The 27,333-nt window shown below is 41.4% G+C and overlaps 2 protein-coding genes and 1 non-coding gene across 4 annotated transcripts in view; all 3 read right to left on the reverse strand.

The window, feature by feature from the left end:
- Positions 1 to 8,146, reverse strand: part of CHD8 (chromodomain helicase DNA binding protein 8) — a 63,364-nt gene extending 55,218 nt beyond the window's left edge. For both annotated transcript variants that reach the window (XM_070426205.1, XM_070426197.1), the window contains exon 1: positions 8,088 to 8,146. The gene's annotated coding sequence lies outside the window, so the exon portion shown is untranslated. The remainder of the gene's footprint in view (positions 1 to 8,087) is intronic.
- A 2,764-nt stretch (positions 8,147 to 10,910) lies between these two features.
- Positions 10,911 to 27,241, reverse strand: RAB2B (RAB2B, member RAS oncogene family). Its single transcript, XM_070426219.1, has 8 exons — positions 27,086 to 27,241; positions 26,780 to 26,851; positions 23,685 to 23,752; positions 19,232 to 19,314; positions 18,979 to 19,071; positions 14,050 to 14,161; positions 13,220 to 13,288; positions 10,911 to 12,515 (listed from the first exon to the last, which is right to left on the reverse strand). The coding sequence occupies exons 1-8, from the start codon at positions 27,129 to 27,131 to the stop codon at positions 12,408 to 12,410; spliced, it is 651 nt and encodes a 216-aa protein (XP_070282320.1). The 5' UTR covers positions 27,132 to 27,241; the 3' UTR covers positions 10,911 to 12,407.
- Positions 17,421 to 17,543, reverse strand: LOC139001457 (small nucleolar RNA SNORA26). Its single transcript, XR_011470024.1, has one exon. It is a non-coding gene; the product is annotated as a small nucleolar RNA SNORA26 (small nucleolar RNA).
- Positions 27,242 to 27,333: the final 92 nt, after the last annotated feature.

Consider the following 27,333-nt stretch of genomic DNA (forward strand, 5'->3'; position numbering starts at 1 on the left):
TCTATACTTCCTTTTCAAGAATATCTAATTCACATGCATGGCCTCAATTATTATTCACTTTTTCCTACCAAATTATCTATATGCTTATAATTTACTTACTCAATAGCTCTTCTTGGTAGTTTCTTCATTCTCCTTGGTTGATCCACTTGTCTAACTCTCCCCATAAGAGGCTTATTGACTTTAAGGAGACTGATTCCTTGGTCATCTCTCTAGTTTCCTCCATCCCCACTGCCATGCACGCACACACACAAAGATGGTCACCAACCTCCAGTATCTCCTATTCAGTCATAGCTGCGGAGACCAGAAACCCTCTTCCTTACCAAATACATCCAATATTCGTAAATCCTACTATTACCTCCTAAATATCCCTCCAACCCACCCACTTCTGTCTCAACTGCCATTCTGGATCAATTTACTCTCCTCACTTCCCTGAACTAGTGCAACTGCCTTCTAACTGGTTCCCCTCCATTGTGCCTGTTTAATTTTTATTTATCCTTCAAAGCTTATTTAAACATCATCATTTCAAAAAAAGCTTTCCCTGACCTTCAAGACAAAAAGCCAAATTTATGCAGTATACGTTACATGACAGGCACTCTTCTAAACAATGCAAATATAGAACCCATTTCATTTTCTTAAGCCTAAAATAACTATCTTTATTTTATAGATGAGAAAACTGAGGCACAGAATGATAATTTTCCCAACATCCACAGCTAGCAAAAGCAGTGCCAGATTCAAATTCAGGCAGTGTGGCTTCAGAAGTCACAATTTTGCCCTAGCCGATTTGGCTCAGTGGATAGAGCGTCGGCCTGCGGACTGAAGGGTCTCAGGTTTGATTTCGGCCAAGGGCACGTGCCTGGGTTGCGGGCTCAAACATGCCTGGGTTGGGGGCGTGCAGGAGGTAGCTGATCAATGATTCTCATCATTGATGTTTCTATCTCTCTAGCCCTCTCCTTTACTTTTTTTTTAAAAAGAAGTCACAATCTTAACCACCCGACTACATTATGCTGTAGGTTACATGCCCTGTTATAAATTGTCTTGTAACATCCACGACTTTTTTGTAGTACAGATTGAACTGATTATAGTATAATTAATAGCTTGATGCCCTCCCCCCTCCCCCATATTAGAAAGAGTTCCACAAGGTCAAGGACTGTGTGTGACTTTTCATTACAATATTCCTTTTGCCTATTGGGTGGTAATGGACATTCAATATACATTTGTTGAAGGAATGCATGTTCAACTTCCAGCCAAAGGTTTGTGGGAGTGAGAGGTAATGGGGAGGTTTCTGGCAAAAGCAAGGGCTTCTCTCAGAATGCAGAGATAGTAACAAATTAATGAGCAGTGGCACATTTTCCTACCAGAAGCATTCAGAAAAGGCATTATAAAATCATAAGCATCTTCACTTTTTAGGACCTGCAGCGGACACAGCTTTTACATATAGCTAAAGGGGCTACAGGCAATACCCATAAAAACACTGTTTTCTATAGTGCGACAGCATTGAGGGTAATGAAATTTTAGTCATCTTCTTTAGGCTTGGGACCATAAAGACTCAGTGGTGGCCAATTTAAAGCTGTGGCAAGCAGCAACTAGATGACACTATACCCATATGACTCGAAAATAGGGCATGGATTCATTTTTAAGTCAGCCTCATTATGTGTTGTGTGTTTTTTTTTCCCAGTAAAACCTCCGAGTTTTGCTCTCTCTGAAACAGAAAATAAGAACCTAATCTTTAGATCCTTTGGTGAAGTTAGACTGGATCTTCCTCTTCACTGGCACATGGTCACCAAGGTGAAAGTAACATTCTGGATTACAGATGAGGAATATATAACTGGATCAATACATCCACCTTGTATAATGCCACTTTTGGTCATTCAGCACAGTAACCATATATACGTAATTGAGGTAACAGAATCCTGGTCCTCTTTATGCCCCCCCACACAACACACACACCGCTCTTACATGCTCTACTTTTACTGGGGCAATATACATACATTTGTTCAGAAAAATATAAATATTTACTTTATTTATGAGGGATTGTTTTCACTGCAACATTTGTGTTAAAAAGGTGTGTGTGGCAGGGGGAGGAGAAACATTATAAAGCACTGTTATCACACTTGTGCCTCTAGGCACAAAAAATGACCCCAGTGACATGTGACTAATGAAAACTTAGTGTGCTACTTGGGCGTGCATTGGCTAAAAATATGGAGTTATTTGCAAGACTGACCAAGTGATTTCCCCCTGTGGAGCTTAAAGTATTTCACATACTCTTATCTTCAAAATAACCAACTTAAATAAAAGAAATAAACTATTATTTTTTTGCCTTTTAACAGATATGTTAAAAAAGAAATGTTACATTCTCAAGGTTCTACAACTGCTAAAGGCACAGCTTTAACAGGCTACCAGATGCCTACTTGTCTCATGTTGTGGTCAAAGAGAGCTGTCCCACAGGGGTCAGCACTGCACCTTTCAGTGGGGGAGGCTAGATAGTGAATGGGGCTTTGAAGTCCAACAGACTAAAGTCCTACTCCTAGTTAAGTTACCTAACTTCACTCTCTTATTCTTTTCTCCTCTGTAGAATGAAGCTAACATCACATACATTTCAGGATTATTCTGCAGATTAAAAGATAATGTACAGCCTGACCAGTGTGGCTCAGTGGTTGAGCGTCGACCCATGCACCAAGAGGTCGCTGATTCAATTCCTGGTTGAGACACAAGCCTGGGCTGTGGGTTTGTCCCCGGTGGGGGCGTGTAGGAGGCAGCCAATCGATGTTTCTCTCTCTCTCTTCCTTCCTTCCTCTCTTTGTAAATATCAATAAAAACATATCTAAAAAGAAAAAGATAATGTACAATGTTTGGCACATAGTAGGAAAGTAAAAAGAAGTTTATTATTCCCTGTCCAATAATTTAAAAGAGTACCACCAAAGATTTCTCTCAAAGCAAAATTACTCCTTTGAGACTTGGCTGAACTGATCTACTGAGCATAACGGTGGAATACGGAAATAGATGTAAAAGTTTCACAATTACAATAGCAGGACTGCTGGGCAGGATGAAAAGACTCTGCTGAGAAAGCAGTAAAACCCTTTAACCTCAAGCCCATGGAAAAGACTTCAACCAGCACTGGTGTCTAGGGCAACATCCAGGTAATTCAATTAATCATTTTTCATCTTTGTAGGAATGGTGCCAGTGTCTCCTACTGCTCCATTTACTTCACAATGCCTGCTCATGGAGCTTACAGTTCTCCGACTAACCACGCTGTCCCTTGGTAGTTCATATGCCCAGATCCAGCTGCCTCAACTTCTGACTCCCATGATCTTTAGGAGAGGAGTAAATGTGAGTAATCGCTCCCTATATATAAGACCTTACGAAAAAGATTGCTCCAACAGGAGACATACCTGAAAAATAAGCAAAAGCACTACATTTTACAGGAGAATTGATGTGTTACTAACGTGCTCCACTCCACAGACAAGAGGTAAAAAAAGGAGAATGACTGAGCACTGATTAGAAGCAATGAAGAAATCACCGAGTAAAAGTTCAGTATCCATGCAACTTGGCAGCCTCTATTAAAAAATCCAAAGTTTTTCCCATTCTGTTAGGCAGATGTATATCTGATAAAATCATGTTCTGTTACAAAATCCTGCTATGGCCCTGACCAGTGCTCAGTGGTTAGAGCATTGGCCACAGGCCAAAGGTATGCACCTAGGTTGCAAGTTTGATCCTGGACCTGGTCAGGGTATATGGGAGGCAACCAATCAACGTGTCTCACAACGATGTTTTCTCTCTCTCCCTCCTCCTTTCCTTCCGTCCATTCTCTCTAAAAATCAATGGAAAAAATATCCTCAGGTGAGGATTTAAAAAAAAAAAAATCCTGCTATGATTTGGACTTTAAAAAGGCAGCCCAACTACTGAAATCACCAGTTCCTCAAGAACTTAATGAAAAAGAAAATGCCATATCATTAATGGGACAATGTACAAATTATTCCATGTCCCAAAGGAATAATTCCCAAAGACGTAGTGGATGCCCAAGTATGTAGTGAAAGAAAAAAAATGAAAGTATATAGTGGGGGCCAGCCAGTGTGGTTCAATGGTTGAGCATCGACCTATAAAACGGGAGGTCACAGTTTGATTCCAGGTCGGGGCATATGCCCAGCTTGCAGGATTGATCTCCAGTGTGGGGAGTGCAGGAGGCAGCCTATCAATTATTCTCTCATTTGATGTTGCTATCTCTCTTTCCCTCTCCCTTCCTCTCTGAAATCAATAAAAATATATTTAAAAAGAAGAAGAAGAAGAAAGTACATAGTGGGGAAAAAGAAAACACAAAAGCTTTGGATATCCCAAGGATTTCTATAATGACAATGAAAGACAATTGGAGAAATCTGAAAGATTTTACAGCGCTTGAAATCCTTTCTCTCAGGTGAAATTAAGAATTAAGTTAATATACTTCCTTTCTCAGAGAAGTACTGACATTGTTTTAGAAAAATTACAGACTCTCAAAACCGAAAAGTCTTATTATAAAATTAGTAATTACTGGAGTATTGGGGCATTACCAAAAGAATTAGAACTATCACATTTAATGTGCTGACATATAGGGGAGAAAAGGAGCACGGTCCTATTATTGCCTAGTAATCTGAGTAGCATGTCATTTAATTGCCTTTTTAAAATGTAGTAAAGTCTGAAAATGCCAAATAAAATGAAGCCATACACAATAAATTTCTCTGGAAATGTACAGAGGAAAGGGATGTTTCATTCTTTCAATGACAAACCCAACATTTTCTTAATAATTATGGTTAAGAGTAAGTTTCTTGTTAAAATCCTTGATTTGTTTTTGAATTTTTTTTTGGCATTTTTATTTGAACAGGAGCCTGATATTCTGGGAAGTCTTCACAAACACACAAATAAGAATATATTTAGATAGTCTGAAATTGAAGAGGCTAGAGCATTGTCAAGGTTCCCTACACTGTTTAGAATACATTCCTGGATCCATCCCTGCTGAAGGTGAATGCAAAGCAATTATCCATGCCAGTCTAGTTTCTGTTTAAGCCTGCTGGACTTTATGATTATCATGTAACATGCATTAGTGGGTAGAAATTAAGTGTTTTATTTTTAAAAGTCTCCTGCTGCAATCTGAAGGCAAGAATTAAGATATTTTTAAATTGATCATTTTGCTTCATTAAACAACCAAGAACCTGGTGAAGGACAGAAAATAATGGATAAGTGAAAGGCAAAAAAAAAAAATTACAGGTACTTATAGAAGAGCGTAATGAGAAATTTGTAGTTTAAATTTAAAACATCCAGTAACTACAAAAAAATGGACTTATTTTGCATACAAATACAATGAAAATCTTAAAGGCAGTATGAAAGAGTTAGAACACACACAAAAAGAGCTAAATTACAACTTCATACATGTACACACATAAGACAAAACTGAGAGGATAAAAGAGGGAAAAATCATTCAGGATAAAATTTAGAATGTAATAAGTGCTTAAAAAAACTTTCAGGCAACGGTAAACAGTTTCATATAGAAATACGACTATTCCTTGGGTACTAGAAACCATTCAGTGTTTATCTACATTCCTTAAAAGGCCTCAGCAAGACAGAAGCAAAAAGGTGCAATGTCAGTGAGTAAAAAACATGAAGTGAACAAAATCGTAATGGAGGATGGAAGGAAGACCACTAACTTTGTAAAGAAAAGAATAAAAAATTTATTAAAGAGGAGCTCTATAAAGTTAAACTGAATAAAATACGAAATGACTGCCTGTGAGAGAATCAAATGTTAAAGGTAAGATAGTAAACACAGCACTAGGTTGGCCCGGTAGTGTAAGGGTAGTTCATGCAAAGGCCTGCAGATTAGGGACTTGCTCAAATGCAAGCCCAGAAGAGGACTGACTTCTAGGGGTGAGGGTGAGAGGTCCACAAAAATATTTGTCTCTGTTTATCCCCGAGCTACTTAGGCTCAATGTAAGCTCAGAAGCTAGCTTAACTCTTGCAGGGCTGTGGACACAGTATCTCTAAAGCATTTGGCATCTCTCTGAATGTTCTGAAAATGTTACAGTATTTCAGCAGATGGAAATATCAAATCTCATTCTTTCAGTAAGCAAGCACCGTTCCTGGCACCCACCAGTTACTCTTAAGTGGTAGTTTTGCTTACAAAGAGCTCACCGTTTTTAAAAGATGTGCGTGATGGTGTGTGTTTGTTTTTTAAGACAGATCCCCTTCACCATCCTACCTTACCTATCAGAAACTCGACCCTTCACGTAAAATGTCAAATTTTTCATTTTACAACCAAAACTCTGCAGTGGTGGTGATGATAATGCCAGGACTCTTCCACTCCAGCACCCAGCGATGCTGCAGACAGGCTGTCCTCGGAAATACAAGATCTCTGTTTCCTGGTGATTCACAGCCAGCTCAGCAGATTTGTATCATTTTCTATCCACGTCTAAGTGGATTTTGTCAACTTGGGAACTGACAAAATCAAAAGGCCAGATGCAGAAGACAGATCAAACAACATGGGGAAAGTGTGCATTGTGCAAGTACCCGCTCACTGCTTCATCAGATGCCTTATCAACATCCATCACTTCTTCGCTACTTCAGCTTTAAACCTCCCACCCGAGCCTGTACACACACACACACACACACACACACACACCCGCCTACCCTGTCTTTGGCCAGTGTACTTCATCCTGCCTTGCACACCCACTGGTATGCCACTCTTGCAACTCAGGCCTTCTTAAACGAAAAATGTTTTCCTTCTCATAACTCTTGTTAAGGGAGCAGGATTAATTCCAAAATACTTGGAATGGGAAGCCTCTCACATTCTGGCCCGAAAGAGGCTGACAATCTGTCCCGAAATCTATTTGGTGACCAACTCCAAAGAAATTCTGCCGCGGAAGACTGGATCTCATTCACTAGAGGAGGACAGTCTTCACATCGCAGACTCGGCATCTAGTACCGAACGCCCCACGCCAGATGGGCCCGGGGCTGATGGCAGGACGACCCCGGCGGAGAACCCCTGGCGGCATCGACAGGCTCAGGATGGCGGGGGAGTAAGTCAAGGATCTGGGGCCGCGGGGCGCGGGGTGGCAGAAGGCAGGAGTCACCCACTCACTCTGCAGCTCCTCTAGCTGGTGCTTGGGACGTTCTTTAAAAGAAAAGGACCTGGAATACTCGGTCTGTGGCTTGCGGCTCGCCGTGCTCAGTCGCTGGAAAGAGCGGTTCACTGAACGTCTGCCCCCCCCCCCCCCCCATGTCCCTACACCGGGCACCTCCTCTTCGAGGGCCTTCCTCACGCCAGGACCGCCCCGGACAGGGCAGGCGGGCGCTGCTGCATTTGCCCAGCCGCTGCCATGGCAGGGAAGTTTCCTGCGACACCAGCGGCAGGTAAATAAAGAAGCTGCCCTCGCCCCGCGGTAGGGGGAGGGGGCTGCCGCCCGAGGAGAGTTTACATAATGCCACGGAAACCCCGTCCGCGCTGCAGACCTGTCAATGGCGGGGCCAGGCTGGGGCTCCCCTCCGCCCCCACCTCCAACCACTCTCCCAACGCCTGCTCTTCTCCCCCGAAGACCCACAGAAATTACACGCAATAACGTCTAACACCCTGCACACGCTTACCCCATGCGTTCCTACCCACTTTTACTGTTAAAACGCAAGAACACAAGCCAAAAACAAAAAACAAAAAAACACAAACCCTAATCTCCCACTTCTGAGTCCAAAGTATGGAGTAAAACCAAACGGAGCCGGGGAGGTCTCCCTCCTCCGAAGGGGCAAGGAGAACAAGGAGCTGCCGTGAAGTCTGCACCACGCCCAGGAACGCAACGACAAGCCCCCAAACTCCACGGCGGCCGGGGCAGCTCCCTCCGCGGCGCGGCGCGGCTCGGGCCCCGCGGCCGGCGGCCGGCCGCTCCCCCGGCCTCTCACAAAGGAGAACGGTTCAGTCCAGAGCATCACCCGGCACCTGATCCCTCAACAACTGGCGGGCGGGCAAGGGGCGGTGGATCGAGGAAGGGGATGAGTTACTGGAACCAATTCTAAGAGCCTTCGCCTTTGCAAAGACCCCTGGACCAGCACTGAGGAGCGGGCACGAACGGGGAGCCTACCTGAACCAGTCCCGGCACTTCCTTTCCAGCCAGCGTTTCAACTCACCCTTTCGGAGAACAAGGCGCCTTCCGGCGGAGCATGGCCAGCCCTCGCCTCAATCTAGCTTGCTAGTAGTCCATTCTCGCCCGGCTCCGCCCACCTACGCTTCCTCCGACCAATGGCAGGGCCGACGCCCGGCCTCTTTCCAGCAGGGTTGTGTGAGTCCCATCCCGGAAGTCTCTCGAGGGTGGGAGGTCCTAAAAGGCTCCGGAGTGTACGTAGGCAACCACAGATGTGCCTGATTGAAAATAAAATCTGGCGGTAGCTCCCGTCCGCAGGCTCAGTCCGCAGGCGTCCAGGCCTCTTGGCATTTCTCCTGCCCCCGCCGTTGGGGGCGCTCTGAACGAAAACATTTAGTTACCTGTTTCTGGGAAGCCATCTTGGGTCGGGCTGGTGCCCTGGGGCAGGAGGAGGGAGTGCGTGGAGAAAGTGGAGCTCTTTTCGGCCTCTTGTCGGGCTGCTGAGGTCCCGCCCCAACTCCTTATATAATAAGAATGTCCCTTGCTCACGATGGGGAGAAGCTGGGATGTTGCTGGATGTGGGAGAGCAACCGCCACCCCTCTCATAGGAGTGAAGCGATCTTAGCAAATCAAAGCAGCAGAAATGAGTTCTTAGAAAGACAGTGGGTTTTCCCAGTTCCTGGGGTAATCCCTTATGGTCGCCTCACTCCCGGGACATCAGGATAAGACCAACATAAGTGATGTCTAGTCTAGGTGCTTCTAATCCTTGTGCTTCACTTGCAAGTTTCCCAGTGTCCTGTACGTTGGACTGGGAGTCCGTTGGAAATGAGAAAACAGGATTTAGGGAAGAACAACTTTTTTTTTTAAAGGACTAAATTCATCAGTAGACCCAAACTCCCTGTGAATACAGACAGAGCAAATGACAGAAGTCTTGAGAAATTATATGTAAGGAAGAGAGCCATGAAGGGACAGCCTTAAAAACATAGGCTGCAGAGAGTAATTTTCTAATAACTGCATTTAAATAGGAAAGGAGCCGTGACTGGTTTGGCTCGGTGGATAGAGTGTCGGCCTGCGCACTGAAGGGTCCCAGGTTCGATTCAGGTCAAGGGCATGTACCTTGGTTGCGGGCGCATCCCCAGTAGGGGGTGTGCGGGAGGCAGCTGATCGATGCTTCTCTCTCATGGATGTTTCTAACTCTCTATGCCTCTCCCTTCCTCTCTGGAAAATCAAAATATATTTAAAAAATAAATAAATAAGAAAGGAAATAATTTTATTTACCTTTTTATTGAACTTATTGGGGTGACACTGCTTAACCAAATTATACAGGTTTCAGGTGCACAATTCCACAACACATAGGAAATAATTTAATGGCGGCTTAAATTCTCTTGTGGTCAATGAGATTTCCCTGTGTCCTGGTCTAAATCTCTCCCTGCTACTGGAAGTTTTTGTTTTTGAACTGAGGAGTGGAGCCTTTCCAGATCATGACAGGAGTTTCTAAATGAATTACATGTTTGCATGGTCACACATGGTAGGAGTTCAGAGGCCTTAAGGAGTCATATGAGTAATACTTTATCACAGAAGTGATAAGACTTGGCCACTACATTTCCCTGTATGTTGTACAGTCTGTTGACCAAATTCTCTCCTATCATTCTATCAAACTTGAGGTATTAGGATTTATCAGAACCATGTGTTTGTTTGTAACTGCATATGCAGATATTATCTTAATAATAGTTTCTAGAATGAGAACCTATTATCCTGCTTGATAGGAAATAAACTTGCTATCAAAGGAACCAGTTATAGGCATTATATTATAGAAAGGAGAAAGGGTGTGCCTGGTCTAATTACTGCTGTCTGCAATGATCTACAATAGTAAGATCTAGACTGCTATAAATAATATGGTTTCCAATGGTGCTGGCCTTCAAAACCAATCAACGCCCATATTATCGCATAGCTACCATTCTTCATCAGGGGTGGAAGATCCATTTTCGTTTCTTTTTTAAATATATATTTGTATTGATTTCAGAGAGGAAGGAAGAGGGAGAGATAGAAACATCGATGATTGATCGGCTGCCTCCTGCATGCCCCCCACTGGGGATCGAGCCTGCAACTTGGGCATGTGTCCTTGACTGGAATTGACCCCGAGGCCCTTTAGTTCGCAGGCTGATGCTCTATCCACTGAGCCAAACCGGCTAGGGCATGGATGGGGGATCCATTTTCTATGATAATTCATGACCATTCCACTCAGAGCATCGGCAATGATCAACACAGGTCATGAATTTGTCCAGAAATGTTTGTTTCTCCTGTTTATCTTACAATTGGTGAAATACCCAAGTATAGAAGGTTATGAATGATTTGGATAACAGAACTGGATATAGGATTTTTGGATTAAAAAGATATGCTCCAAAACATCCAAATGGTACACTTTAATGGCTCTGAAAGCAGCTGCTCCAGGCAGAATGCTATCTTTGATCAATGCCTACAAACACTAAATATTTTTTGGTTGATAAAGAAAAACTGTACCAAAACAATAGTTATATTTACTTTAGTTTTGTCCCTCGTGTGAAGGTGCAGGCTAACCCCAAATTCAACAGCCTCAAATCCTTTTTGGAATGAGGTCAGATTTTAAAAAACAAAAGCATAATCAAAGCAATATCCCAAATGTCTCCCAACTTCCTGTGGTGCAGTGTTAACTGGGGGCAGAACCCTTTATGGCATGAATGTATCTCAAGAAGTACCTCCTCCAATATCTTTGATAGAGTTTCCTAGGAGAGTATCTACTTATGCTTGAGATAAATCAGAAATGACACATGAAATATGAGCAGCTTGGATACATGCATATATTTAATAATGAAGCAGTTCACCACCAACAACAAAAAAATTAGAAAAATTCATGAGACTCAGTGCTGTGGAATAGTATGGGACAGCAAGGCAAAAAGATACAGCAACTGACCCGGAAAGCTGAATGAAGAGGGAAGCAAAGGCAAATTTGGCTAGGATAGCATTATATGCTCTTGAAAAGGAGAATGGAAAAAAGAAAAGGAGAATGGTTGCTGAAATACCCACTTATTTGACTGCTTAGGAGCAGGCAACTTTACGCTGCATGGAAGGGAAGCAAAGAGCTAAGAAGGGAAAGAGAGGAGAGGGAGAAGAGCAATATAAAATCCAGGGTAAGCAGATGTAAAAGATTGAGATAGAGTTACAAGGAGATGACTCTAAGGCCTTTTGTTTCCTCTGAGCCTGTAAGTATGTCAGTTAAATTCAATGATCACATAAATAGCACTAGGCACTGTGAAGGAATGGTGGAGGGAGTGCTTCACAAAGTACAGGGATAATGTGGTCCCTGCTCTCAAGGAGCTTACATCCTATGTGGGGAGACAGATTCCACACACAAAACAACTATAAAACATATTTACAAAGCAACATAAATACAAATAAATATACATATGAATAAACAACATATGAAAGCTAAGGGGTACTGTGTCAATAATTGCTTAGAATCCCTAGGTCAGTCAAAGAAGACTTTCTGAAGGAAAAAGTTTTGGACTTTGAGTATATAGGGCATGTGCAAAGGCATAAAAGTGGAATATGTCATGTCCAGTAAGTAAGCAGAATAGCTTGATTAGAGTAAAAAGTCTCAATAGGTCTCATTAAGTATGATGAAATAGTAGGGGTCTATTTGGTGAAAGATACTGCAATGTTAGTTCTGGTCCCTAAAACAAACAAACAGGGGAAGATGTTTTCTTTAGGTATTAAGTGGCTACAGGTCCAGGAGCAATTCCACTGCTCTCAAAAGTTTTGTAGTTACTCTAAGACTAGCAATAAGATGGTAGAGAAGTATTCAGCATTCTTCAGCAGCTCAAGAACTCTTGCAGCCTTCTGCAAGGACTCTTATGAAGTGACAGGTGGAAAAACAATGAAATTCAAAGACTGAGGATCTATCATCCCAAAAGCTAGCCAGATCCCAGGAATCTCAGGTGCTCAAGCAGAATGTCCCAGACCCACGTTACTGGTTCCTGGTGGGGAGCAGATTATGTATACTTCTAAAATAATTTATTTTTTAATTGCCATGACAACCAACTTTGATACTAACATTTTAGAAATAAAATTAGGGTATAAGAAGAGCCCTAATCTATAAGGAATGCTCACGTCCCCGAAGAAGGGACAGGTCAGTAAGGGCCCAAATTTTCCCCGGTCTTTAAGTGGAAAGGCAAAACATCACACCTTGAAAAGAGGCTTTTCTCAACCAAAGTTATTAAGACCTCTGTAAGCCTATTGATCTGAAGCTGTTCCAGGAAGGAGAAAAGAGTCCAGGCCAGACATTCAGCAGCAGCCAGAGTTAGACTCTATGTCACCAGAGTTCCGCTGGGAGGCGATGGGTGCCACTGATGTTGAAATACACTGTTGAGGACCGATCTTGATACCATTTGCCTGCAAAAGAAAAGAAGCAGTAGTGCCCACCTCAAATGCTCAAGTAAACGGGAGAAAGGAAGGGGATGAAAGGAGAAATCATTAATTACACTTTCTAGAAGCAGATATCACCTTGGCAAGTAGCCATGTGCCCTAACCAGACTGTTGTAGAACAACCATCTGTGACAGTGAAGATGAGATGGCCATCTGTGTGATAAATATTAGATGACTAGATGTGGCTAGTTATACTATTAGATGACTAGAAATGGCTTTTGTGCCCCTTTTTAAGATGACTGTTATACTTAAGATTCACAGCTATGTGCAGAATCAGGATGTGATTAGGAAAGAGTAGGAGCAGGCAAAAGAGTAGAAGTAGTATATAAGCATATAATTCTTTTGTTTTGCCCCAAAACTTGCTTTATATAATAGCCCTGCTGAGCAATTAAGTATTATACCTCTCTCAAGCACTGAAATAGTGAAGAAATGAGGTTGAGAAGAAAACCTCTCATACTGTATATAAGCTTTTTAGATCACCAACTAATAAAATCACTTGAAGCATTCTAGGGTCTCAGATTTGAGAAAAAACAAAAACAGAAAATAATGACAGGTTTCTATGCACCTACATAAAAAACAAGTATGAGTTGGCATAGCTTCAACTAGTATAATGTTAGTGGATGCTTACATTCTAAGGAGCAAATTTAATTGTCAACCCCACCCTTGCTCACCTCATTGTGGACATCAAATAAACCCTGCTGGATCTTCCTATATATTTCTTTGGCTGTGTTAATGAAGGCCTAAAGGAGACATAAATTATATTATTAGGCTCCAGTTTAGGTAGAGAAATAAGGAAAAGAGAATACAAAGAGTATTCCTATTTGAATTTCTAAAGTGAATTAGAGCCTTAGCAGTTTGGCTCAGTGGATAGAGCATCGGCCTGTGGACTGGAGTCCTGGGTCCGATTCCGATCAAGGGCACCTAACTCAGTTCTAGGCTCCCAGCCCTGGTCAGGGGCATGCGGGAGGCAACCAATCAGTGTTTCTCCCTCTCCCTTCCACTCTCTCTAAAAATCAATGGAAAAAATATCCTCGGATGAGGATTAAAAAATAAATAAAGTGGATTAGGAACCATTAGAAGAACAAAGTAAAAATGTAGAAGGTCCCCCACAGACCCTGTAAAAGCCATTGTGAGTAGTTTTAAAAAGAAAAAAGGAATTATATGTTATTTTGGTACTGATCCAAGATGTTCCTAGGTTGGCAAACAGGCTCTCTTAATTGATACAGTCAACACCAGGCTGAGGAATGACTACAGTAGAACCCATGAGACCCTCCAACTAAAGTAATTTACAAGTAACAGTGCTGACTAATCCAAGCTTACAATTAATGTTACCCAAAGCAAAAGTAAAACCTTAGAAATCAAGGTAAAGAAATGGAGTGATTCCCTTAAAGGAGACACTTTCACCACATAACATTCTTTCTTTACCCATGTCTCTGAATAAAAGGACAAAGATATGACGTAATCTCTGAAAAGCTTTCCCTACTTTTTTCCCCAATAGTACCTCTTCAACATTGCAGGCTGTTTTGGCTGAAGTTTCCATGAATATGAGTCCATGCTCCCGAGCAAAGGCCTCCCCTTCTTCTTTCTTCACATCCCTGCGGGACTCTAAGTCACTACAAGAGATTAATTGGGGAGAAAACAAAAATAAGATCCAAATGAAAGAAGAAACTCTCGTTCTAAAAGAATCCCGTAACTGTTTCAATGGTCGGTTAACCCATAAGGAATACAGATCCTACGTGATGTCTATAGGGTTACTGATTTCTGTGGTGTCTCAGAAAATATTCTTCAGATCCATGTCGGCTGCTGCATGGTTGAGGACATCTTACTCTATTACAGAGAATAGGGTTTACAAATGGTTAGACAAGCTCAGAGTTGCTCGAGGTTTATGCCCTGTGTTTTTTTTCAGATGAGATCCAGTGAAAGCAAAGGAAAGAAGATGAATGGGAAATTCCAGTTGTCAGAAAGGAGAAAAGTCATAGATGTCCCATCCCATCGTAATGAGTGTCTTCCTCCTTCACTGGAAGCAATTCACAAGAAGAGAGAAAGCCAGGAATAGGAACACAGGTGCTTAACTCTCACTAGTCTCATTATTAACATGTACAATAGCAGCTTGCCATCAGGTAAGTGAAGGATTCAGAAAAAATTATAAAATTGGGTAATATGGGGCAGGGGAATAGAGCAAAAGACTTAGAAAGGGAATGGAGAGTCACACGAAAAAACTTTAGGAAAGACAGAATAAAAGGCTGTAAAATAAGTTTTTTTACTTTTCAAATTAGAAATTTACATTTGGGAGGCTTCTAGTATTTCAATCATGAAAAAAAAAATCAAGGAGTAAGTCCATTAAAGAACAACAAATCTACAAATGTCTATTTATTGTTCATCAGCTGTATACAGACCAGGGAAGAACTATCCATCTAAATGTCAACACTCCGAAGCTGTTGTTCTAGTCCAGATGCTCCTCTAAGCTCCAGACCTGTTTGTCCGTTTGCCTGTTCTTCATTTCCACTCTGATGTGTAAAAGGAACTTCAAACTTACATCAAAATGGAACTTGATATTTTCCTCCCAACCTGCTTCTGCTGCAGGCTTCCACATTTCAGTAAATGGCACAAGGCAAAAACCAAGATACCTTTATTAACACCTTTCCCTCCTTCACTCCAAATACCCAATCCATCCCACAATGAGGTGCTTCCAAAACATACCTTAAAATTCTTTTCTCTTTCTCTCCATTATTATCACCTTTCCCTCCTTCACTCCAAATACCCAATCCATCCCACAGTGAGGTGCTTCCAAAACATACCTTAAAATTCTTTTCTCTTTCTCTCCATCATTATCACCCTACTCCAGTGATGGCGAACCTATGAACTCATTTTTTTGGTTGATTTTTCTTTGTTAAATGGCATTTAAATATATAAAATAAATATCAAAAATATAAGTCTTCGTTTTACTATGCTTGCAAATATCAAAAAATTTCTATATGTGACACGGCACCAGAGTTAAGTTAGGGTTTTTCAAAATGCTGACACGCTGAGCTCAAAAGGTTCGCCATCACTGCCCTACTCCAACCCACCATTCTCTCTCACCCGGAGTACTGCAACTGGGATCCCACTTCAACCCTTGCTCCCCTCCAGAGAGACCTTTTAAAATCTGATCAAGTCACTTCTCTGCTTAAATGCTTCCCATTGTGGCCGGGACCGGTTTGGCTCAGTGGATAGAGCGTCGGCCTGCGGACTGAAGGGTCCCAGGTTCGATTCCGGTCAAGGGCATGTACCTGGGTTGCGGGCACATCCCCAGTGGGAGATGTGCAGGAGGCAGCTGGTCGATGTTTCTCTCTCATCGATGTTTCTGGCTCTCTGTCTCTCTCCCTTCCTTTCTGTGAAAAATCAATAAAATATATTTTAAAAAAAAAATGCTTCCCATTGTGTTTATAATAAAATCAAAACTCCTTACTAAAGCCTGTAAATGCTACTAGATCTGGTCCCTGAACCTCATCTGATACCATTCCCCCTTGATTCAGTCCAACCACACCAGGTTTCTTTCAATACCATAATTTGCACAGCTTCTTCCAGTTGAGGCTTTCACACACTTTGTTCGCCCTCTCTAATATCGGGGGGGGGGGGGGGGGGGGGGGGGGCGGGGGGGGGAAGGGGTTAAGTTTTGAAAATGTTCTTATTGGTTTCAGAGAGAGGAAGGGAGAGGGAGAGAGATAGAAACAACGATGAAAAACATCTATCAGCTGCCTCCTGCACACCTCCTACTAGGGATCAAGCCTGCAACCTGAGCATATGCCCCGATGGGGAATCAAACTGTGACTTCCTGGTTCATGGACCAACGCGCAACCACTGAGCAACACTGGCTGGACTTGGGTTGTTTTTTGTAAAATCCTCAACCGAGGATATGTTTGTGGTGTGTGTGTTTTTTAATTGATTAGAGAGAGAGGAAGCGGAGAGAGACAGAGAGAGAAAGAGAAATATCAATGTGAGAAAGAAATGTAGATTGCTTGCATCCTGTATAAGCCCAGGGGATTGAACCTGAAACCCAGGTATGTGACCTGACCAGGACTGGAACCTGCAATCTTTTGGTATACAGGGTGATGATCCAAACAACAGAGCTACCCGGCCAGGGCTGTTTTATTGCTGTTGTTTTTAAGTCTTTGCCCACTGAACTCTTACCCATCCTTCATATTCCAACTTAAATATTACTCTTAATAAAAAAAACAGCTCGTTACTCTTTTATAGCAGTCCTTTTTTCGCTTCACTGCATTTGTCATAATTTGTAATTAGACACAGATAATTTATATTTAATATCTTTGTCCCCTCTAAACTCCATAGGAGCAGGGGCATGAGTTTTGTTGTTTTGGGGTTTTTTTTAACCTTGTACATTCAAGGTCTGGCACAGTGTTTAGGACATAGTAGGTTTTCCATAAAACTGAATGACCCAATAAATGAGTACAATTATAGTCTGCGGCCAATTCTCAAATGGTGCAACCTCGGGACTACTACAAACTCAGAAGGGTGCCACAGGATACTTCAAATGTTTGTGGGAAATACAGCAACATTCAATACAAGAACACTGTGTGAATTACAAGCTAAAGATAGTTCACAGAGTCAACATTAGATCAGAAGAGATGCCGTTTGATATCTTCATCTCTTTGTAAAAAGTTTTTGACAGCTGATGTGATAAAAAGCAAGTACTTCGCAAAAATCAATTTGGAACAAGAAGTGAGAGTGACAATGTCAATCTTGATTCCAAGGTTTGAGAAGCTAGGCAGTGCCCAACAAGGCCATACAGGTCATTAGTAAGTAATTATGGTTATTTAAAAATGGCTTTCTTTTTAATTTATGTTTTTCATTTCTTTTTTTTTTTCCTTTCCCAGCTGTGACTCCAGACAGGATCCAAAGAGGAGTTTTACCATCTCTTCTCTGGGTTTTATCGAGACTTACTTTTTACCCTTCTGTGTTAGCACCTTAAGGCACTGCGTATGTTTTCTCAGTTATTAAGTTGTTATAACAAAAATACTTGTTATGTTGTTTAGATCTAACCATTTAATAACAAAACTGCTAGGTATTTTGGTTTATGGGTGTCATAGAAAATTTACTGAGAATAATAAGTGTTGAGGGAGATGCACAGAAACTCAAACCCTTATACACTGCTGGTAGAAATGTCAAATGGTATAGCCATTATAGAAAACAATATGGCAGTACCTCAAAAATTTAAATGCAGAATTACCATGAGATCAGCAATTCCATTTCTGGGTATACACCCAAAATAATAAAAACCAGGGACTCAAACAGATATTTATAAACCCATGTTGACTGTAGCATTATTTACAAAAGCCAAAAGGTATAAGCAACCCAAGTATCTATCAATGGATGAATAGATAAACAAAATGTGGTAAATACTTTCGATGGAATGCTATTCAGCCTTAAAAAAGGAAGGAGGGGTGGTGGAGGTAGAAGAAGGCAGAGAGGGGATAAACAGTGATGTAAAAAGTAAATAAACTGTTTTTTTTTTAAAAAAAAAGAAAGGAAAAATAGATTCATCTAGAGGACACTATGCTAAATGAAATAAGCCACAGTCAGCCCTGGCTGAGTAGCTCAGTTGATTCGAGCATCATCCCGATACACCAAGGTTGGGGGTTTGATTCCTGGTCAGGGCACATACAAGAAACAACAAATGAATGTATAAATGGATAGACCAATAAATCAATGTTTCTCTCTCTCTCTCTTCCCCTTCCTCTCTCTCTAAAACTCAATAAAAATAAATAAATAAGCCACAGTCACAAAAGGACAAATACTATAAGATTCAATTCTGCTTATATTAGATGCCCAGAGTAGTCAAACTCATAAAGACAGAAAGTAGAATGGTATTTGCTGGGGCTAGTGGGATGAAGAATGTGGAGTTAGTGTTTTGTTTTGTTTTTTAAATATATTTTATTGATTTTTTACAGAGAGGAAGGGAGAGGGATAGAGAGCCAGAAACATTGATGAGAGAGAAACATCAATTAGCTGCCTCCTGCATGCCCCCCACTGGGGATGTGCCCTCAACCAAGGCACATGCCCTTGACCGGAATCGAACCCGGGACCCTTGAGTCCGCAGGCCGACACTCTATCCATTGAGCCAAACCGGTTCTGGCTGGAGTTAGTGTTTTATGGGAACAGAGTTTCAGTTTGAGATGATAAAAAAGTTTGGAGATGCATGGTAGTGATGGTTATAGAACAACATGTACAAACTTAATGCCACAGAACTGTATACTTAAAAATGAGTAAAACTGTAAATTTTATGTTATATATATTTTACCACAATAATTTTTTTTTTACTGAGATACTAAGAGTACCATAAACTAAAAAAGTTTGGGGACCAAGTGATTCAATGTCCATAGAGTACCCAGATGACTGTTGGTATTTATTATTTATTTAAATTAAAACTTACCACTTATTCCCAATCAGCATGATAACCATGTTGGAACTAGAGTGCTGCCGGGCATCCTCTAACCATGAGGTCAGGTGGTTGAAGGTTTCACGCCTACAGTAGAAAAGTTTAGAAAGTGGGTCTGAGGCCCATTTCAAAATGCCAAAGAAATTCCAATGTATGGGAAGGAGAAAAGATAGATGTGTAAAGAATAATATTAAGATGCCATTCCTCTTTAGCATTCCAATTTTGAGAACAAAGAGATCTGACTCACCTTGTAATGTCGTACACCAGCAGTGCTCCAGCTGCTCCCCTGTAGTAGGAACGGGTGATAGAACGGAAGGATTCTTGCCCAGCCTTTCCCACCAACATGCCAACAAAAAAAAATCCCAACAAAGCAAGGTTATTTCCAGAGAACTGACTTGATCACATGCTTAATAGTTTAAAAAATTCCTATAAGAAAAGGGAATTAGTGAAAGGAAATATGACTGCCCATGGAGAAAACCAATATTTTTCAAAGGGAATGCAATTGATATTTCAAATGGGTCAATTATTCCTGTGAGACCACCTATCAAATTGTTGACTAACATTCTGGTTTCTAGGCACTAAATGCCAGTTACACCCCGCAGTTAATGTGACAACCAAAGACATTTACCAATATCCACTAGAATAACTAGAAATAGGACTAGAAACTCAGTACATGTACTGTCAATCCAAACATGATATTAAACACATCACATTAACCTTTCTTTTCTGTTTCTGTTCCTTTACCTATAAAAAGAAAAATTATCTTAAAATGCTAATACCCTGTCAAATGAAAGTTTCATTTCAATGAATCAATACAGAAAATTAGTCAGATACAAAGCACTTGAACAGGGAATGAAGCCCAGGGCTCAGAACAGAGTTTTCCTTAAAAAAAAAAAAAAAAAAAAATCAACTGTTCACACTCTAATTTCCAGTTAGAGTCAAGATACTAAATTTTATTTATAAATGAGTAATTTGTTAATGCCTCCACATAATGGGTACTTTTGTTTTCCTGATGGGATTTCCCCCCCTCCTTATAGAAAACAAAAGCATCTTTTAAATAATAGTATGAATAAAACAATAATTGAATCTATAATATTAGTAGAGTTTTCACATTCTTGAAATCAATTAATCTCATATTCCTACATGAAGATCGGGTGCCCTGACAAGATAGCTGTTGGTCAGAGCATCATCTTGATACTCCAAGGCTGCGGGTTCCACGCCTGATCAGGGTACATACAAGAGTCAAACAATGAATGCATAAATAAGTGGAACAACAAATCGATGTTTCTCTCTCTCTCAAATCAATAAATAAATTTTAAAAAATTAAAGCTTGGGATGGAAGGCTACTATTCATATTTTAAAGATGGAAAAACTAAAATTGGACATGGGAAAAGAAATGACTTTCTCATAGTAGAATGACAATATGATACCAGTAATACCACAAATGGAAAAAATGAGGTTCAAAGCGGTAAGTTCAGTAGCTGGCCAAAAATTATAAAGTTTATAAATGCTGAATCTATAACTTAAACTTAGTATCATAATACTTCCTAGCACAAAAGTTTGTTCTCTTGGTCATGACATCATATAATCTAAACCCGGGTTTGAAGATGAGAAGAGAATTCCAGTACACTAATTGTAAGGTTACTTTTCCAACAACACTAAATCTCTTTCCAATAAGGATCATTCAAATGTTTTGTTGAGTTGCATACCTGTTAGAACAGGGGTACTCAAACATTTTAAACAGGGGGCCAGTTCACTGTCCCTCAGACCGTTGGAGGGCCGGACTATAGTTTAAAAAAAAACTATGAACAAATTCCTATGCACACAGCGGCGGCAAAAACACCCGGTGGGCCACATGTGGCCCGCAGGCCGTAGTTTGAGGACCCCTGTGTTAGAACATTAGAATCCAAAAATCTAAAGAATTCGTTGGTAATATTAGTAATAATTTAAGATTTAAAACACATGTTTTCCTTCCAAGAACTCAATGCTTTATTCTCTAACAGTTTTTAAAAATATGTTTGTATTGATTTTTTAGAAAGAGGAAGGGGGAGAGAGACAGGTAAAGAGAGAGAGAGAGAAAGAGAGAGAGAGAAAGAGAAAGAAAGAAAGAAAGAAAGAAAGAAAGAAAGAAAGAAAGAAGGGAGGGAGGGAGGGAGGGAGGGAGAAAGAAAACACCCCAACTGGGAAACAAACCCGCAACCTGGGCATGTGCCCTGACTGGGAATCAAACCGGCAACCTTTCAGTGCATAGGATGATGCTCAACCATCTAAGCCCACTCTGGCCTGGGGCCCTAATAGTTTTGTCTTAAATTTATTCCTGTTTTGCTTTTATCTCTTACTGACTTTTTCTCCTCTATTGTTGAAAGACCCTCCTATCCTGTGGCCTAGTAGGAACTAACAGGGAAAGTTTGAGGGAGACCCACATGATGTTTGAATTATATGGTAGCATTTAACTTTAGCAGCTGAAAATACAGTGGGTCATGAGAATATGTCTTTTTTTAAAAAATATATATTTTATTGATTTTTTACAGAGAGGAAGGGAGAGGGATAGAGAGTTAGAAACATCGGTGAGAGAGAAACATCGATCAGCTGCCTCCTGCACACTCCCCACTGGGTATGTGCCCGCAACTAAGGTACATGCCCTTGACCGGAATCGAACCTGGGACCCTTCAGTCCACAGGCCGACGCTCTATCCACTGAACCAAACCAGTCAGGGCCAGAATATGTCTTTTAAAATCAAATCACACCCTAGCCACTTTGGCTCAGTGGATAGAGCTTTGGCCTGCAGACTCAAGGGCGCCAGGTATGATTCCAGTCAAGGGCACATGCCCAGGTTGTGGGCTCAATCCCCAGTAGGGGATGTGCAGGAGGCAGCTAATCAATGATTCTCTCTCATCATTGATGTTTCTATCTCTCTTTCCCTCTCCCTTCCTCTCTGAAATCAATAAAAATATGTTTAAATAAATAAATGAAATAAAATCACTTCGTCTCAGCCCAGTTTATGAATCAAAGTTTGTGAGCTAATAAGCTAGAAAGACTGGTTCAAGTTGGGCTGCTCTGCATCAGTCTGAGGTACCTTGCCCATCCCAAGTAAAAAATCTGAAGCAGCAAAGACTAAGATGGAGGTCTGATAAAGAGAATTAAGTTTTCTAATTTCTTCCAAGTGGAAGCATATTGTACTTTCAAGACATATACTTGGAAGCATAAATTCCTACAAAGTCAGATACGCTCATTTCCTAAGAACCAAAGTGCATTCCAAAATAAAATACAAATTAATTTGGGATTATTTAATTAATATTTTATATTAGCTATAGTACAATGCCTCTTCAGTTAGCATGGTTATTTGGGCAAATATAGATAAAGAATGAAGAAAGATAAAAAGTAATATGGCCCTAGCTGGTTTGGCTCAGCTAATATGCTAATTAGACCGGACATCTTCTGGACAAAGCCATGGTGGCGGGGGCCAAGGCAGAGGCAGTTAGGGGTGATCAGGCCAGCAGGGGAGGGCAGTTAGGGGCAATCAGGCCAGCAGGGGGGAGTCAGCAGGGGAGCAGTTAGGGGTATTAGGCCAGCAGGCAGAGGCAGTTAGGGGCGATCAGGCAGGCAGGCAGGTGAGCGTAGGAGCCAGCAGTCCTGGATTGTGAGAGGGATGTCCGATCGACGGTTTAGGCCCGCCTAAACTGGCAGTCGGACACCTCCCGAGGGGTCCCAGATTGGAGATGGTGCAGGCCGGGCTGAGGAACCCCACCGTGCACGAATTTCGTGCACTGGGCCTCTAGTAAGTAAATAAAAATACAGATTTTAGCTAAACATTAGGAACTATGTGGTAGCGCCCTTTAACTTAAAATAGAAACTAGAATATTATTTTTCTTAGGGAAAATAAAAGTACAAACCAAATGAGATAATGTATATGAAAGCAATTTATCTGGATAAAATTACACAAAGTCAACTAAATTTTGGCAGGATAACATTTGTCAAATTTTAAAATATGCATAACCCTTGACCCAGAATTTCCATTTCTGGGCAGGTATACCACAAAAATCCTCAAATATCTGAATATAGACGTAGTAAATAAGAATAAACAATGAAACTTTGCAATTTTGGTAACCACCTAAATTTCCATCATGGGCAATGGTTAAATTAATGATGGTACAGACATTCTATGATTCTATGCAGTGGTTATAAGAAGTGAGGAAGATCTATATGTATCAACATGGAAAAATCTCCACAACATAGAGATTGTTTATAAAACAAAAACCCAAGTCACAAAGTAATTCTACTTTGTCACAATTCTAAAAACAAAATAAAACCACTACCATATATTTGTTTATGTTTCTATTTCTGTATTTAAATACAGAGGAAAAGTGTGAATCATTAATAATGGTTTACTCTGGCAAAGTAAAAAACCAACATTGGGAAGGAGAGAGCTTTATGTGACATTTACTTCTGATTCTGTACCCTTATATGGTTGGCTTTTATTTTTACTAGAACAAACATATATATTACTTGGGTAATTTAAAACAAAAAATTAAAAATATGGCATTCAGAATTTGTAACTGTAACAGAGGGAAGTGAAAGCTTCCCTAGCTCTTTGATTTCATTCTTCCCCATTAGCCCCACCCACAAAGCCCCTTCCATGCTCATCGGCCTTTAGCGTTATATTTGGATCTTGGTTACAAACTAAACTACTTTGTCCTCACCGTATCCCAGATTTGCAGTTTGATTTGTTTTCCATCAATGTTGACCATACGGGCCCCAAACTCCACACCTGTCAGTGAAGACCAAGAGAAAGAATGTGATTCTCATGAACAGCCATGTTAAGTGAGAAGTTCCTCTTTTCTTCAATATGCTAATGACTTTGCTCTCAGTGCCACTAAACCCATTATCACAGCCTGTTTGGTCCAATTAATTTGTGTTCCTTGAAGTTTCATTTCTAAAATTAAAAACTGTTCTAGGTGATAATAACCTCAGAAACGTAACCAAGGAACAGATATGAGGACAAAACAAAGTAGAAAAGGTGAATAAATTTTTAGCAATATTACTTCATGTTTAAGATTGATTAGGTAATGTTTAATTTTGTAATTTTTAAAAAATATATATTTTATTGATATTTTACAGAGAGGAAGGGAGAGGGATAGAGTTAGAAACATTGATGAGAGAGAAACATTATCAGCTGCCTCCTCCACACACCCTACTGGGGATGTGCCTGCAAGCAAGGTACATGCCCTTGACCTGAATCGAACCTGGGACCCTTCAGTCCACAGGCCGACGCTCTATCCACTGAGCCAAACCGGTTAGGGCTAATTTTGTAACTTTTAAAAAAAAATTCTGCCCTAACCGGTTTGGCTCAGTGGATAGAGCATCAGCCTGCGGACTCAAGGGTCCCAGGTTCGATTCCGATCAAGGGCATGTACCTGGGTTGCGGGCACATCCCCAGTGGGGAGTTTGCAGGAGGCAACTGATGGATGTTTCTCTCTCATCGATGTTTCTAACTCTCTATCCCTCTCCCTTCCTCTCTGTAAAAAATCAATAAAATACATTAAAAAAAAACAACTTCTAAAAATTCTGAAAATACTTCCTAGCATTTTCTCAAAGTCATTCTCTAGTCCTCTATATAAAACAATATTTCTATTTTTGCAATTCCAGAATTTTTTGTTTGACAAAAGAGCCTACCTAAGAAATAGGTTCTTAAGAATGATACATTTAAGACCTCCAAAAATTCTCAAGAGTTCACTAGAAAATAGCTTTCCTCATAGGAGTATGGAAACTGACAGTCTGATAAAGGTTCTGGTCTTCCTGGCATCTATCTTCTTTCAAGGTAACGTCAAGACAAAACTTAAAAATCAGCCCAGCCAGTGTTGCTCAGTGGCTAAGCGTCAATCTATGAACAAGGTCAGAGGACATGCGTAGGTGGCGGGCTCCATCCCCAGTGGGGGGCTTGCAGGAGGCTGATCAATGATTCTCTCTCATCACAGATATTTCTATCTCTCCCTCTCCTTTCCCCTCTGAAATAAAAATTTAAAAATAATAATTTTAAAAATAAAGAATAGTGATAGCTACTGAAAAATGTCCCTATTTTTCCCCCCCTTTCTGGAAAATAGGAATAGAATTTCAATGGGGAAGGTTAAAAAACAAACACACAACTTCATCTCCTTTTATGCAACTTTCTCTATTTAGAAACTCAGAGATGCTTATATTTTGCATATGTTTTCTATCCAACTGCCTTATCTTGGTACAGAAGACTGAATTTATCTTGGTACCGAGGAAAGAAACAGAGCCTGTAATGGACTCTGGGGAAAACATGATTGATCACATCATTCTTCAGATTTAAAACTTGTCATTTCCGCCCTAACCCGTTTGGCTCAATGGATAGAGCGTAGGTCTGTGGACTCAAGGGTCCCAGGTTGGATTCTGGTCAAGGGCACATCCCCAGTAGGGAGTGTGCAGGAGGCAGCTGATCGATGTTTCTAACTCTCTATCCCTCTCCCTTCCTCTCCGTAAAAAAAAAATCAATAAAATATATTTTTAAAAAAACCAAAAAACTTGTCATTTCCTCCTATTACTCGGGGTATTTCAAAACTTGGTCCCTAATTTATTCTTTACCTTTCATTTTTACCACTCTTCACTTCAAACTCTATGCTCCAGCCATATTAAACTATTTTCACTTTTCCAAAGGTAGCCAGGTCTCCATCATTCCTGAGCCTTTGCACGTTATTATTCCCTCTTGCCCTGATCACTTTTCAACCTCATCTCTACAACCCCTTTGCCTAGCTAACTCTTGCTCATTCTTCAATTTCCAGCCTTTCCTGAGAGAGGTGAGTCTCTCCTTCCCTTTTGCAATAGGAATGCACTTGTCAATACATGGTATCTACCCCCAGCTCCACCTCCTACATTGGAAGATTGTAAGCTACTTAAGGGCAAAGTTTGCCTTGGTAAGCACTGCATCATTAGCACCTATCATGGTGTGAGTGTCCACTTAATATTCATTTCCAAAAATATTTTCCTGTTGATGCTATCCTCTAAGCCCTTTTGTAACCACACTAGGTATTTGGCTCTGGGTAAGTTCTTTGGAAGCAGTAGTAGCTACAGATTTCCATAACCTGGGGCTAGGAGGTGGCAATATGGTAAGAATGGGAATCGGGGATTTGATTCAGAAACTGCATTTGCATGGCAAGAAGGCTAGTTTTATACATTTCTTTGTCTGGGGTGAAGTTATGGAGATAATGGGGACGGGAATACTAAGGCCCCAGCAGGCCATGCCTTATCACAAATGTGTGGGAGATGTTTATACCTTCCAGGATCACCAGTGCATTTTTTGGAACCCTAACATACTCCTTTCTTTATAAATTATTAGTTTTAGCTACCTTTTAAGTCTGGGGTGGCTCTTCCATTTGCTTCTTCCTCTCCAACACACAAAAAGACTACACATTGGTAATTACTTTACAAAACCTACGTGAGGCTACCCGTAATTTCCGGCAGAGCGAGTTTGTAAATTATGCTTTCGTGCGATTTTCCATAAACATTCAAATTGCGTTTGGGGGAAAAAAAATCCTACAGCAACTAATTCATACCTCACGCTCACTTCTAAAGTTACCTTTCAATGATGTACCCCCCATCCCACTATTCCCCATTTACGGCATGTGATCGGTCACTCTTCATGTAATAACACTTTGGACTAGTTTAAAAGGAGGGAAAGCTAACGTTTTACTTCCCACCCTGACGGCGGCTCACTTTCCTCTTTAGCTCGTCGGGTTTCACCCTCTGCTCCGGCACAGGCACAGGCACAGGCACTTACCTATGGTGAGGTCGTGGACGGGCTGGAACCGCTTGTCCGTAAACTGCAGGAGGAGACATGACTTCCCCACACCTAAGGGAGGAGGACGCACAGCCTAGCCCTCGCGCGGCCGGGGAGCAGTCCCGAGTCCGGGTGCCGGGGACTGGGGACTGGGAACCGGGAAAGGAGACCCCGAGCCCCGCCCCGCCGCCCCGCCCCCGCCCGCTCTCACCTTAACCGCCCAGCCCACTGAGCCCCGCCCCCACGACCTGATTTGGGAGCTGGGGATCCCCGCCCCGGCCAGGAGGGCAGTCGCCCGCCGGTTACCTGTGTCCCCGATGATTATGTATTTGAAGAGATAAGCATAAGTCATGGTCCCGTTTCCTCTGGATTCCGGGCCCGCCCGACTTCAACAGCCACTTGCCTCCGGCCTCTCTAGCCACTCAATCCGCCCATCTCCGGCCTCTCTAGTCCCGATCGCGTCTCTATGGCTCTCCCCAGAAATCCTCTCTGGGTCGGAGCCACGGTCGTCCTCAGGCGCTGCCTCCCGGGACGCCTCGAACACACCTCCTGCC

The sequence above is a fragment of the Myotis yumanensis genome, unplaced genomic scaffold, assembly GCF_028538775.1.
Source record: "Myotis yumanensis isolate MYYU_CA2020_CCGP unplaced genomic scaffold, mMyoYum1.0.hap1 SCAF_1, whole genome shotgun sequence".
NCBI lineage: Eukaryota > Metazoa > Chordata > Mammalia > Chiroptera > Vespertilionidae > Myotis > Myotis yumanensis.